The sequence below is a fragment of the Scomber japonicus genome, chromosome 7 (assembly GCF_027409825.1).
Source record: "Scomber japonicus isolate fScoJap1 chromosome 7, fScoJap1.pri, whole genome shotgun sequence".
NCBI classification, from domain to species: Eukaryota; Metazoa; Chordata; class Actinopteri; order Scombriformes; family Scombridae; genus Scomber; species Scomber japonicus.
The window spans coordinates 25,225,182-25,238,600 of NC_070584.1; the positions used below are offsets into that span (position 1 = coordinate 25,225,182).

At 38.7% G+C, this 13,419-nt stretch overlaps 1 protein-coding gene across 1 annotated transcript in view; it reads right to left on the reverse strand.

Moving 5' to 3' along the window:
• lepr (leptin receptor) overlaps window positions 1-13,419 on the reverse strand; it is a 39,721-nt gene that overhangs the window by 20,050 nt on the left and 6,252 nt on the right. Inside the window, exons 2-3 of the mRNA XM_053322006.1 lie at window positions 2,051-2,108; window positions 962-1,014 (exon numbers count right to left, since the gene is read on the reverse strand). Of these exons, the coding sequence (XP_053177981.1) occupies window positions 962-1,014; window positions 2,051-2,108 (111 nt within the window). The remainder of the gene's footprint in view (window positions 1-961; window positions 1,015-2,050; window positions 2,109-13,419) is intronic.

The window sequence follows — 13,419 nt, forward strand, 5'->3', positions numbered from 1 at the left end:
CCAATGTCATGGGATATAATATGGACTAACACATCATAACCATTGTCACCTCTTCAATAGCTGAGTGCGATCACAGAATGAAATGCTAGTTGAAAGCTGAATTACTACCAATAACTGAAAAGCCATTAGGCATTTCAGGACTGGACACAAATACTACCTCTATCTAAGAAGACTGACATTCACACTGGTAAATCATATTGATGTGTTTTGACAGATTAAAATAATAGAGTCAAACTGTTCAATCTGTAAGGTATGGGTTAGATTTGTTAAGAACTATTTCTTTATATTTGGCATTAAATTCTGATTTGAGATCAGTAAAAGTTTGCAGGTTTTTTGGGGATAATCTAAGACATAGAATGATGTGTCATCCGCATAAGAGAAAACGTAGACTGATTTATAGATTAACTGATTATGATATTTAAAATAGCAAAAGCAGTGCTAAAACAACCTTCTACATAAACTATAATGATGACTGACACATGTTTTGTTTTTTATCAAAAATTATATCATCTAATTCAGAGGTAGCAGCAGAAACACTGCTATGGCTGAAAGACAAGTTCAAATGTCAGCGGGGTGTTGCATGCATGCAAAGCTGACATCTATTACAGTGCATTCAAATTACTTACTGACATGATGGCAGATAATACAAGAGAAGCGCAAAATTAGCTCCTTGTGTAAGCTGCTATAACATCATCTCTACCATTCCTGTCACCACTGTATACTTTGTGTCTCTCCACAAAATGATTACGTTATTTATTATCTGTTACCATAATGTCAGACTCTATCTACTGGGACTAAAGCCTTAATAATTCCATAATGTGATCAGTGACGTTGGATTGTTTGGAGCATAACATTATTATAATATTCACATTTATTATTTAAAAAAAGAAAACAATCGAGGGGAAAACAGCACACACACACACTTAGACGTCACAGATGTTGTACTGGATGTGAAACTCACCATGGGACACCAGGAAAATATGCATCAGGACTGACAACATTACAGACCAAACCCTGTAGAGAGAGAAAGAGGACATGAGCAATAATGGATGGTTGGAAGAGAGAAACCACAACGGTACGACATGAATTAAGAAGTGAAAACGAATACTATGAAAATAGCTGTGCAAAAAAGACAGAATTTGAATGAGTCAGGTATCAAGGTAAGTCGTACAGTAGTTGATTTAAGGTTACTATATAAACATAATGCAGTCTTTATGGAGAATACACTTGAAGCAGCCTTTTGAATTAGCTGGTAAATAGGTGTCTACTTGTCTAACTCTGCAGATTATAGATGTTATAAAGGAATCACAATAATCAACACTTGAAGAAATTCAATTTGAATTATCATATCCAAATCTGATGAGAAAACAGTGGGAGGTTTGGGTGTGTATGCCACTGTGAGCAATAGCCCATATACCACAGTTCCACAGTACAGTTGAAGAACTGGTTTACCAACTTCTCTGCAATGACTCATCTGTCACAGCGCTTTTCCTGTGAAGTACTCTGAAACAATACACCGGACACTAGTTCACATTAATGTCTTGTCTACTGCTGTCCACACCTCCAGTAGGTTATTAACAAGTGTATGTTGTAGGTGTAAGTCAACAAGGCATTACTCCAGTGACATCTCACTTGTAAACCCTATCATTAACATTGCAGTGAGAGTGAAAGTGTCTGAGTTTGAAGTATTCCCAGGAAACTGTGTTGAATCTACATGTACATTGAACTACAGTCAATGAAGTGCAACTGAAATAAATATTGTCTAATATAGTTTAACTTTTCAACAATGTTTAGTTAAGTTTTAATCTGCATCAATTTGGAGATTTCATATGCTTTATCATACGATTTATGTTGTTAATTGGTTACTTTATGATCATAACTAATCACAATGCTTTGGATGCTGGACAATGTTAGTGTAATTTAATCTCCCCAAATCTAAATACAGTACAACTCATTTCAAACTACTGTTTTGAGATTGAATGACACCCACATTCACACAGATCACCTTCATCTATAGTGGGTATATTGGTCTGTATACTGCAATACTTACATTGTTGTGTTCATAACATGAGCATGGCCTAGCTGGGCTTTGCCTGAGGTGAATCTCACTGAGGAGAGAAAAAAAAGAAACAGAGGAAGTTTTGCTTGAGGTGATTAAAAAGACAGATTTGCAGCAGTGCTACAGGTTAGTACATTTTGACTCCAGCAGGAATGAAAGGCCCGGCCCCTGTCGTGATTGGAATAAATAGGGGTAACACATTAAGGGGCAGCACTTGAATTAAAAAATATCCTCATAAAAAATGCAAAACACAAAGATGACAGAGGCATTTTTTCCCCCAGCAGTGGCATAAGAAGACAGCAAAGGATTAATCAGACAATTTCAGATGCAGATCTCACTGATCGGAGCACCTCCCACTCTAACAGTAGATAGATCATCTACAACAGCTGTCCATTCATGAAAGTAGAAGATTCTGCCACACAGTACGAAGTACAAGGAAAGGATATTGCAGTGAAATTACATTTTTATTTTGAACATGTCTCTGCTCTCTAGAGGTCAACGATATATGTGAGAAATATTTCCAATTAGTGTTCTCTGCAACTTGAAATCCAACCTTCAATTCTCTTAGGGCATTTTAACCATGTCTAACCCAAACATCTCTAGTATTAATAAGATGGTTTTTTCTTTATTTTGATACTGCATGTCATAATAAAGCTTTCCGTTGCTTGAATTTTTATCCCAAACAAAAGCACCGATGCAATTAATTGATACAGTGTGACAGCAACTTCAAACAAGCCAGCGGCAACACTTATTAATTCATTGATATGCTAGACCAAAACAAACACAGTACACAGCTCCTGGATGGCTTAGTGTGGGGGTTCAAACCAGGAACTGTGTGTTCAGTACATGCACAAAGGTGATCATTTGCAAATCAGTTTCTAAATGTGAACGGAAATTTGTGAATATGTAGAACAGTCTGTCAACATGTCATATGATCCCCTGGAAAGAGTAACCAACTGCCAGATATGATGCATAAATAAACAAAACAACACAATGAATTGGATGCAATGCACCATCACCTGCACAAGCAAAGACTGCAGGTCAGAATAACATGTGAAGAAGACTCTGAACAGCATCTCATGTACATTATGCCACACACCTAATCACTTTCCAGACTCACCCAGCTGACTGAGTCTGACAGCATCAGTAGCAGCAGGGAGACATAATGAACTGTCGAGCAGAGTTTTTATCACCACAAAGAAAGGTCTCTGTTTTACCTTGAACAACTGATTAACTGAAAAACTCAAAACTGCACATTTTGGTGGACTTTGGTGTCGCTTTAAAAAACAGAACTGGTAAATGCTTAAAGAACAATAACTGAACATATTCTTCAGTGACAGTAACCTCCGGTCATTAAAGTTTGAAATCAGTTATACTGAAAAGTTGCCATTTCTCCAGTGAAAGAGGTTTCTGGAGTCATTTTCAACTGTTTCTTCTTGAAACCAGTGAACAAAATACTGCATGTTGAAGCTATTGCATTCAGCATTTCACATATTAATTACTTCTCTACTTTACCCTTACCCTTTTTAACCTCACAGGCAGAAATGTCAACTTTAGCCCCAGGTGGTAATAAAAAGGTTTCATCTTAATTCTAATTTGCATGACTGAAAGAAGCAGGATCCCGGAACTGTAATGCCCCATGCCAATGAGATGTTCCAACCAATCACCATGTTGAGACAAAACAGCAGTGAGGGGAGAGGAAAAAAGAAAGAAAAAGAGTCCAGAACAGGATGACTAATCTCTGCTCAGGATATCTTTTACATTGATTACAAAAAAAGTCTGATTACCTCAGCCTGCAGGCATTGCTATGCTATAAAAACAGATCTCATGAAGCTGATATGGTCAAAGTCAACACCTTTGATTCACCAACAAAATCTTAAGACAACACCCTCACAAAGGACCAGCAGTGATGCTCCATTCATATGTTTCAGAGTCCTGCTTCCTCATCTGCTTTGGAAACAATTAGATTAGGCCATTTTGAAACTATTTTCCACATGCAAGGGAAGCTCTGTCCTCCCAGAGGACTTCACCTCGCCAACTATTCATCTTGGTGTGACTCACTGCCCTGCCAGTCTGCGCTCAGGAGGCGCGCCACAGCTTGTTTCCCCCCTCATCATCATCATCAGCAGCAGCAGCAGCAGAAGCAGAAGCAGCAGTCAGTTTTAGATGTTTTTAAGGCAAATGTTGAATTACACGTGTCGTTAAGTTACCATTTCTAATGACTTTCTGATACTGACAAGTTTCATGACAAGTGCACCAAGAACAAGTAATATGAGATTTTTTTTTTTTTTTTAAACAACACATCTCACCTTCAGATAAGTTACTAAAAAAACGCACTGCAGTTGTTGGACAATAGACCATGCAAAGAAGAGCGTTATTATAACAGTGCTGTCACTTATAGAGGTTAGATGGGAAAATGTCACCGGGAGGAAAGTACATGAGGGGTGAAACCACTCAAGCTGCCAGTTTGACTGAAGTGGGCTAAACATTCCGCATCTCCTTGTGAAGAAAGAGGGACGAGTGTGAAGGAACAAAATACAGACACACACACACATTTTGGTTATTAGAAACGTAAAAGGTGAGATTAACCGGTAATATTGTGACCTTACATTGCTCCGGGAGCTGTCCTCTGATCTTGTGGCCGCAGGTTTCCTTTTGTCCGAGTCAGACTCATTCAAGGTAAGTTTAAATCCTCAGTGGAAATGTGCGCGTTTCTGTAGCAGTTGAGTGTCCATGTCTGAGACTTGAGCGCAACAACAATAAGGAGGTTTTCCCTGTGAGTCGAGACGCAGCTGAGGTTTCCTTGACGTATAGTCGACCTGACCTGCTGAGGATAAAACTACATACAGACTGGAGCTGAGAGAGAGGAGAGACGCTCCCTCAGTCACAACAGCGCCCAGCCCACTGTGTTGCGTTCAGGGACACCTCCGTAAACCCAAGACGTGCGATGAATCTCATAGCACACATTAAAAGGCCATTTGTTAGGAAGTTAAAAAAAACAACCCGTATGGTACAACCTGTGGGCTTACTGGGCTGGTGGTGGAAAGCAAACAGATAGTGTTTTTTTTGCCTGTTTTCACTTTTTATTTGTACCCTCAGTTTAGGATAGGCTACTTCGGTGTATTTCTACTCAACTATTCAGGTTATTTGGCAGCTGGAGGCACTATTGAAGGTAAATATTCAAGTCTTAAAACAGCAGTCTGGTGCCCATATGAACACTGAAAGAGGTTTTACCCACTGTAATCATTCCTCCTGTTCATACTGGCTATTAAATTATGTTTCCTTCAAATGTGCTTTCAGTGATTGGGGCCAAAATCCACACAGTCATTCTGTAAAAAAAAATATTTAAAAGTTTATCTGCAGCTTATATGAGGCTTCAGCTGTCTGAGTTAGTTACATCAAGTGGATATCTACGACATTTACAATCTTTTTCGTCATTTGTCTAAAGAACATCCCACTTTCAGCTATCATAAGGAATGTAACACAAAATTCTGCTTCTTAGTCACATAGACACCCCCTTCCCCTCTTGATGGTGATTTTCAAACATCATTTTTACAAATAAGTGAGTCAGGAGCTGTGTACATAACTCTGTGGTGGTTCTGGGGCAATAGTTTATGAATAGCTTGGACTGAATAAATACTATAAGCAATCTGTGAAGTTTGAGTTGGTCTGCACAGTTTGAAATGTTACTTTGTTATAAACACTCTTATCAACAACTGAACACCATTTCTTTCATTTTTATGTATTCATGCATTATTTCAGATGCATAAGAGGAACCTTGTACAATACTGCATAAATAAAACAGTCACAGATAACAGTGCACTGTTAAAGTTTGTATGTATGTTCCTAATGCATAAATCAACTCTAAAAAAATAAAAATGTGCTGTTCATTTAATCTTTGGGATTGCCACTCCTGCTGACTGCATGTTGGTGATAAGTAAACAGTTGGCAACATGAAGCTAAATGCATGCTTCAGCATCAACAGGTTCCTCTCTCTTCCTCCGAATCCCCCTCCGTTCTGCTGTATCTATCTCCCTATTGACAAAAACTGACTTTCAAGAAAAGGCACTATCTGTTAAAAACACTCTACTTTCACAGGTCTATGATACAAACATGTATTTGTATGGTGCACAGGACAGTTTAGTGATTTCATGCACACTTCTGCTGACATTAAACTTTTTTCTTTAATTTTAAATTCAAGTAGCCCACTGTTTTAGCACTGGAAAAAGTCTCCATCCAGATGTGGATCCTTGGCCACACCACTAAGTCAACCTTAGTTTTCCAAACGCAAACAGTGAGCCTGCTCAATAATCCGTTATTTGAATGGAAAGAATGTCTGTATATCTGTTAACCATACTGGGAGTTCCCCATTATAGGTCTGTAGAGTGAATAGTGAATGATTTTGTTGTCCTGGGTGATGTGGCCCATACATCAGACCATGATTCCCAAAACTTTCACCAGTTAAAATGACAGAAAATGCTTTATAAATGCTGTCTGGTGTCCCCTAAAATACACCTTTCAATTGCAGATGTTGAGTGTACGGTCAAATAGAAACATAAACAAGAGAAGGCTGAATGCTGCATAGATGAACAAGATGATCCATGTCGCTGAAAAACACAAGTGGTGTCTGTGTGATCAGAGTAAAGATGGTAATTTCCAGAGAAATGGCTTTTTCTTAAATCTGTGTTTCCGACACTTTAAGAAAACTAATGAAGAACAAGTTAGGACTACAGCTAAATTGGTTTGTCAGTATCTTTACAGCTGTAATTAACAATTTCAACTCCATAAATTAACTGACAGTCATTTGACTTTCTAACAAGAATGAATATCCATGTGCAAATGCTTATTTATTACAGTTTTTCTCCTGGTGTTCTGTAGGGTCATGTAGCTTTCACTCTCATATCTGAATCAATGCAGAAAGCTTCCCTACACATTAGACAACTTGTTTTTGTTGTGTTGTTGCTGTGGGTCCTTATATTACAATAACGACACCGTGTAGTTCTGCTTTGAATATTAACTTCTCTCATTCAATAAGGCAGGTTACATCATCATGTAAACAAAATACCATTACACCACATTTTTTGTAAATAACTGTCTGCCCATTGTCATTGTGTGATAATGTGTGATAGATAGACAGATGTACTATAACGACAGATGTGAGTGTTCTACATTTGTGGCATTATGGAAAGTATGGTCAGAATTTATGAATACTGTGATTAAAGCAAATAAGTGTACTATGGAAGTAGCTTTCAATCCTAATTAATGCTTCTAATTATGCTGCCATTGGACAATCCATGCTGCTGGGATTTGGAAAGGTGGCTTTAGATGGCCACAGTGTTTTAGTAGTACTAGTACACACGAGACAACAACAAAGGAAATTATAGCTAAAGACAGGCATTAGGCATAGGCGTAGTGCTCCATTATGCAATATAATACCCTGTGCTTGCCAAATCTCTACAAGGACTAATTTCTGGTCCCTGAGTAGGTACTGTATATCAATTATTTTGATAATATTTCATTTTAGGATTGAGGTTAAAATTACTAAGTTAAGACAATTAATGTAATCAGTACAATGTCCCCACAAGAATAGTTAAATATTAGTACATTTATTGATTTGTTGGAATAAAAATTCCCCACATGGGTAACTATTTATTTTAAGGCTAGACTTGGTTTTGTGGTCTAGGTTTGAAGCATCCATCAATTTTATATATCTGGAGAGCATCCTGGAAAGGTAACCGGTTCATAACAAGCCCAATAATATTCACATTCACATTCACATGGGTTATTCAGAGCTTCCCATTCATCCAACATGGCTGTCTTTAGACTGAGGGAGACAACTAGAACATCTGTTGGAAACATGAAAGCAATTCTTGCAAGTTCACACAGAAAGGACACAGCTGGCCGACAGAAGGATATTCTTGCAATGTAGCAACATGCCCAGGAATTATGTGTAGGCTGAGGTTGTGTTAAGGCAGGACGAAGTTTGAAGTAAGTTAGAATAATAAGGAACAAAAGGAATGAATGCAAGTCAATTAATTTCCCTCCCTCAAGTGACAGGTCCCTCACACACATTTTTGTGTGTGCTTCAGAGACACAGTGAGATATTACTATTACTGCAGTCACAATCAAACTTTATGACGTAGAAAAGATGCGTCATTGTGTGCTTGCATATATTTTAAGGGGGAGGAGATTAATTTGCAGATGGATCTCCTCAATCTGCGTCATTACGGAGGCACATTACTTTTACAGCCCACTGATTTTTACAGAGATGGATTTGACTCATTGTCAGCAGCCAGGCATTGTTTTGCCCTTCAATACTTCAAAGGGTGTCAGCAAAAAGCAGAGAGTGATAGTCAAAAAAGAAAGAAAGAAAATAAAAAAGAGCAGACATATTGGATGAAGTCTTCTGAGATAAATATGTAAAAATCCTTAAAAAAAACCCTCACTGTTAGATTAGCAATAGAAGCTGACATGGTTCAGATAAAAGTGACAGAGCTACCACCTCTGAAGGCTGGAAAATCACCTAATCTTGATATTTCTTGTTTTGGACCATAATGATCCAATCTGTAGATGTAAATTTCTCTGTTTGATTAATGAGGTGGTCATGCTTTGTTTGGAGCATTGCTTTATGCTTCAGTAACAATGGACCTTCTCACTAATGTAGGGCAACAATTACTGCTAGCAAATTTCTTATTGACATGCATTTGATTCAATGCAGTTAAGAGTCACAGAAGTCTGTTTTGGTAGTTTTCAGACAACATATTTTCAGTCTGGATTCTTAATGTCTTAATGTTCTCTAATGTCCTTTTCATGTTATCTTTTTTTCAGCAATACAGCTGCGTTTGTGTGTGTGAGCACTTTTTGAGCGACTGATAACTGGAGTCAAATTACTTTTACATGCCATATTTAGCCAATTAACTTTATTTGATCTGATAACTTTTAATGAATATCATCAATTGAACCTTTTATGCAAGGCAAAGAAAAAGATCTCCACCATGAAATATTCTTTAAAACACAATTTAACTCATTATTTCTACTATTTAACAAATTCTTGGTTAAATCGTGCTGTACTAGTGAGTTCTATGCTATATTGTTTATATATATGTTTGGTGCTATATTTATATTTTTTGTTCTTATCAAAGTGCAATATTAATTGTGATAGCAAACATGTTGCTACCATCTGTGTTCCAGTGGAAAACTGGCGCTGATGATCGAGTAACTCATTTTCTAAAATTATGTATTTCAATTATAACACATCAACATTCTTTGAGCCATTCTTTGAGCCAATGCTGATAGCTTGTGAAGTTAATTCTGGAAAGCATGATCACTAACGCCTCCTCAGCTGCCTTTTAATTCCTGCCTTCCAATATATTTCTTTCTTTCATCTTTCATAGCACAGGGTTAAAGGGAAATATGAGATTCACAAAAATTAGGTTAAAATGTAAGGTTCACTGATCAGAGACATGAGGGGAAAAAGCGCATCTGCAGTAGCATCCTCACGTGCGCATTTAAAATGAGGGGATGACATCATTCACTGCAATGGCATCATCCCCTACCAGCCTGAAGAGAATGACATCATCCTCGTGGTAAGTCATCCTCAAGTCAAAATGTTGGTGTGGTGCAAAAAAATAAATAAATTGATAATAATAACAACAAAGCTTATTATTAAGAGCCTATTTTACTCTTTTTAACGGCCCCCTGTGCACTGCTGTGTGAAAGGTGCTCATGAATAATTAATGAGATTGCACGGTATGCCAGAAAAGAAAATCCTCCCGGGAGGGGGAGGGGGATTACATACCAAGAGCATGATGTCATGCTGGCCCACTGGCTGGAATGATGTCACTGAAGGGGTCGTCATCCCCTTATTTTGAATCCCTGCATGAGTCTGCTGCAATGTGATTCCCCTGCCAGCAGCCTGTTTCACATGTATATTACATCTCTATGATCACTGAAGGACGTAGTGTAACCCTATTTCACATTATTAACCATAACCCTAACCCATCTATAAAAAGGAGGAAATAAGGTGGGAAATAAGAACAGATGAAGGGACATAAAAAGAGCATGCTCTGTAAGAATAACTTTCTTTCAGGTGTGCATCACTTTTCTTTTAAATGTTATGCCTTTTTGCTTTTTTTCCCGAAAGTTAGAGGAGAATATCAATACCTCTCTCATATCTGTGTGGTAAATATGAAGCTAAAGCCAGCACCCACTTACCATAGCCAGTTAGGGGAAAAAGCAAGCCTACTGTAGCCAGGGCCGTTTCAAGGAATTTGGGGGCCCCAAGCAAAATGGACTTGGAGGCCCCCCCACCACCACCGCCCGCCGACGCCGACACCCCTGGACCACAGCAAAAAAACCTATGCCTCACCATCACACCCCGCCCAACCAAAGCCTACAGGAACCACAGCATGGACACACTGTTGAAGTTCAATCACACATTGTTTACAAGTGAAAAGACACCCAAAAACAAAATGTACAAAAACTTGGCGATGCATCAAGAGTGAGAGTTCACACCAGCATTTCTCACCTCACCCTTACAAGTTGAACAGGGTGTTGTTATGCTGACCTTTAGATTAAAATGCGGTACTGTGGCTGTCTGTGGCTCTACAAACTTGTTGCACATCTTACCATCTGTTGATAGAAAAACATCTGTGGGAATTCACAAATTGCAGGATGCCAGTGTGCAGTAATGGGTGGTGCTGGTCACACGTACAAATTGCGAATAGCTGATGAGGGCAAGTGAGTCCAACTGATGATAACCGCAGCTTGATGAAAAAAAAAAAGTATTTTTTTTTTCAAAAGCAAAAACAGTCGAATTGAAAACACATCTCTACAAATGGATCTGAAACGAATTGTATTCAATTTATTAATCTGAATTTTTTTTTTTTGGCTCATGGTGGACCTCATGTATGTCTTAATCAGCTTCAAAGCTGAAAAGCTCCTCTCACCTGAGGCCACAGTCACAGGGAGAGTCAGGAGTAGCCGCAAGGCAATGCTTAAATTACTGTAAAGAGCCGCCGAGTTAGTAGATGAGTTAGCCGCCGAACTAGCAACCGAGTTAGCCGCCGAATTAGCCGCCGAGCTAGCCACCGAATTAGCCGCCGAGCCAGCAGCCGAGTTAGCCGCCAAGCTAACACCTACTGAGGGGGCCCCCCTTGAGGGGGATTCCGATAACAGTGTCGCTGCACTTTCCTGCATTGACCATCACAGCATATAAAGGGACACGCACACAGTTTGTCGTTGCATTCAATTCATAACTAGTAGTTGTCTGGGGGCCCCCGGCCAGCTCGGGGCCCAAGGCAATTGCTTGGTTTGCCTGTCCTGTTGCGACGGGCCTGACTGTAGCTCTGTCCAAAGATAACCAATACCTCTAAAGCTTAGTAATTAACACATTGTATCTTGTTTGTTTAATCTACACAAAAAACAAAGTGTGAAAATAACAATTTACTCCCTAGGAAGACTCCAGGAAGCTTTAGAGATGCAGGTATACAGTAGGCACAGCCAGGCTAGCTGTTTCAGTGTTTTGGGAAATTGAGTCTTTATGCTTCAATATCTGAAGAAATCTGTTGTTGAGCTGCCTTCAAAGCTTATGGTTATAAAATGGGAAGTCACATACACAATATGCTTGGCGTTTAAGTGTTTAAGTCATTGCTGGGCAACATGGATGACAAAGTTTGCTACATTAGCTAATATTACAGTTACAGTTGGCATGTAGTGGCCACTGAGGCTAACAATTAAGCTAGCGAGCAAGCAGGTAATGTAATGCAGGAAATGCAAAGGCATAACGACAGAAGAAAACAAAATAATATCAACATTTTGAAACACTCTATATGACTAGAATGACAATAAACTTCCATGGTCTGCGCCATTTTTTTTTCAACAAAACATCACAACTCATTAACGTGGAGCTTTAAGAAAATATCCTCTTCCAAAGTCGTGATAAACGGGGGTGTTCATGTGGATTCTTGACACAAACCCAAATAGCAAGTCCAATACTTTTTGTCTTAAGCACAGATACAAACAGTTCCACTTAACCAAAAAAAGGGTTTAATCAGAGCCAGGAAAAAGTCAACACCCACTGTTAGGATGTCCACTCGTCCACTGATGTCTAAAAAAAAAAGTGGGTCATCTGTCCGCTCACTCTCCTCTGGGAGGACTGCATGGAAGAACCCATCTCTGGAGACAGTGAGGGGAAAAGACTAAAGTATGCAGAGTTCAGTAGCAATTTATTTGACAATCTACAGGGCCAGTAAATAAATGTGAACAATCAGACCAAGGGAAACTTTTTGTAAATTAATTTCACTCCTTTCTTAGAGCAGCACAGCATTTGGATCAAAGCTGTTCACTTTCTGTATCAGGATAAAGTTCTCAGGTCTCCCCAGTCAAACTTTAAATTGCTATTTTCCTATTCATAACATCTAATTTATTTATTTTTAATGTCTTTATTTTAGTTTGGTTATACTTAATTTGTATTTTCATCTTTTTGGAAGGTCTATGTACTGAATATCCACAGTCTTATTTCCATTGGCAGTGTGCCCAGGGTCACACTATGAATGTGAATGTGTTACTGAGAAGTGCAGCTTTCCCTCCTACCACACTGAAAGAAATGTTAAAACAAGACACATGTCAAGTAGAGGAAAACTTTATTACTGTGTCTAAAAGTTGAGCAAACTAACACCCCTGTGCAAACAAAGCTGCTATCACCTCAGGCTCTGATTTTTCTTTTTTTTTAAGCCCATGTATCTGAGGATGGGCCTAAGTCTGAGTGCACATGCTTGTTTATATGATGAATTTATCATTGTGTAAGCAATACTGTGCGCTGACAAAGTCTGAATGTGATGGCTTTACCAGAGCACAGCTGTATCACGTCTTCTCAAAAGCCAAGCCTGCTGAAATACAGGCTGACACTGAGTTTCTCAATAGATCTGGTTAATGCAGCCAATACATAAACTGACCAAATGTGTGGACCAATCAGCCAGAAAACAATAAAACCTGCTGACTTGTGCCATTCTGTGAAGGTAATGGGATCCAATTGCAAATCTGCCTCATGAAATTCTGTGAAATGAGTATAAACAGGGAGGTTCTGTGACGACAGCATAAACTGGACACAGTTACGCCTACTAGTCATGTGACCTGCCAGGTTAGCTGACAGGTTGCATTCAGACTACTGACTGTAGACTATGTTTGGAGTTGAAGAAAGGACTGCTGAAATAAATACATAAATAAAACAAGAAAATATCAAATGCTGAGGAAGAACTGCATCCTGAGAAATGTAATCTAACAAATAGTAATAATAAATACTTTAGTTATGATTAAACAGGAAAATGCTTACCTAAATATTCAATCTTCACTCACAGGAG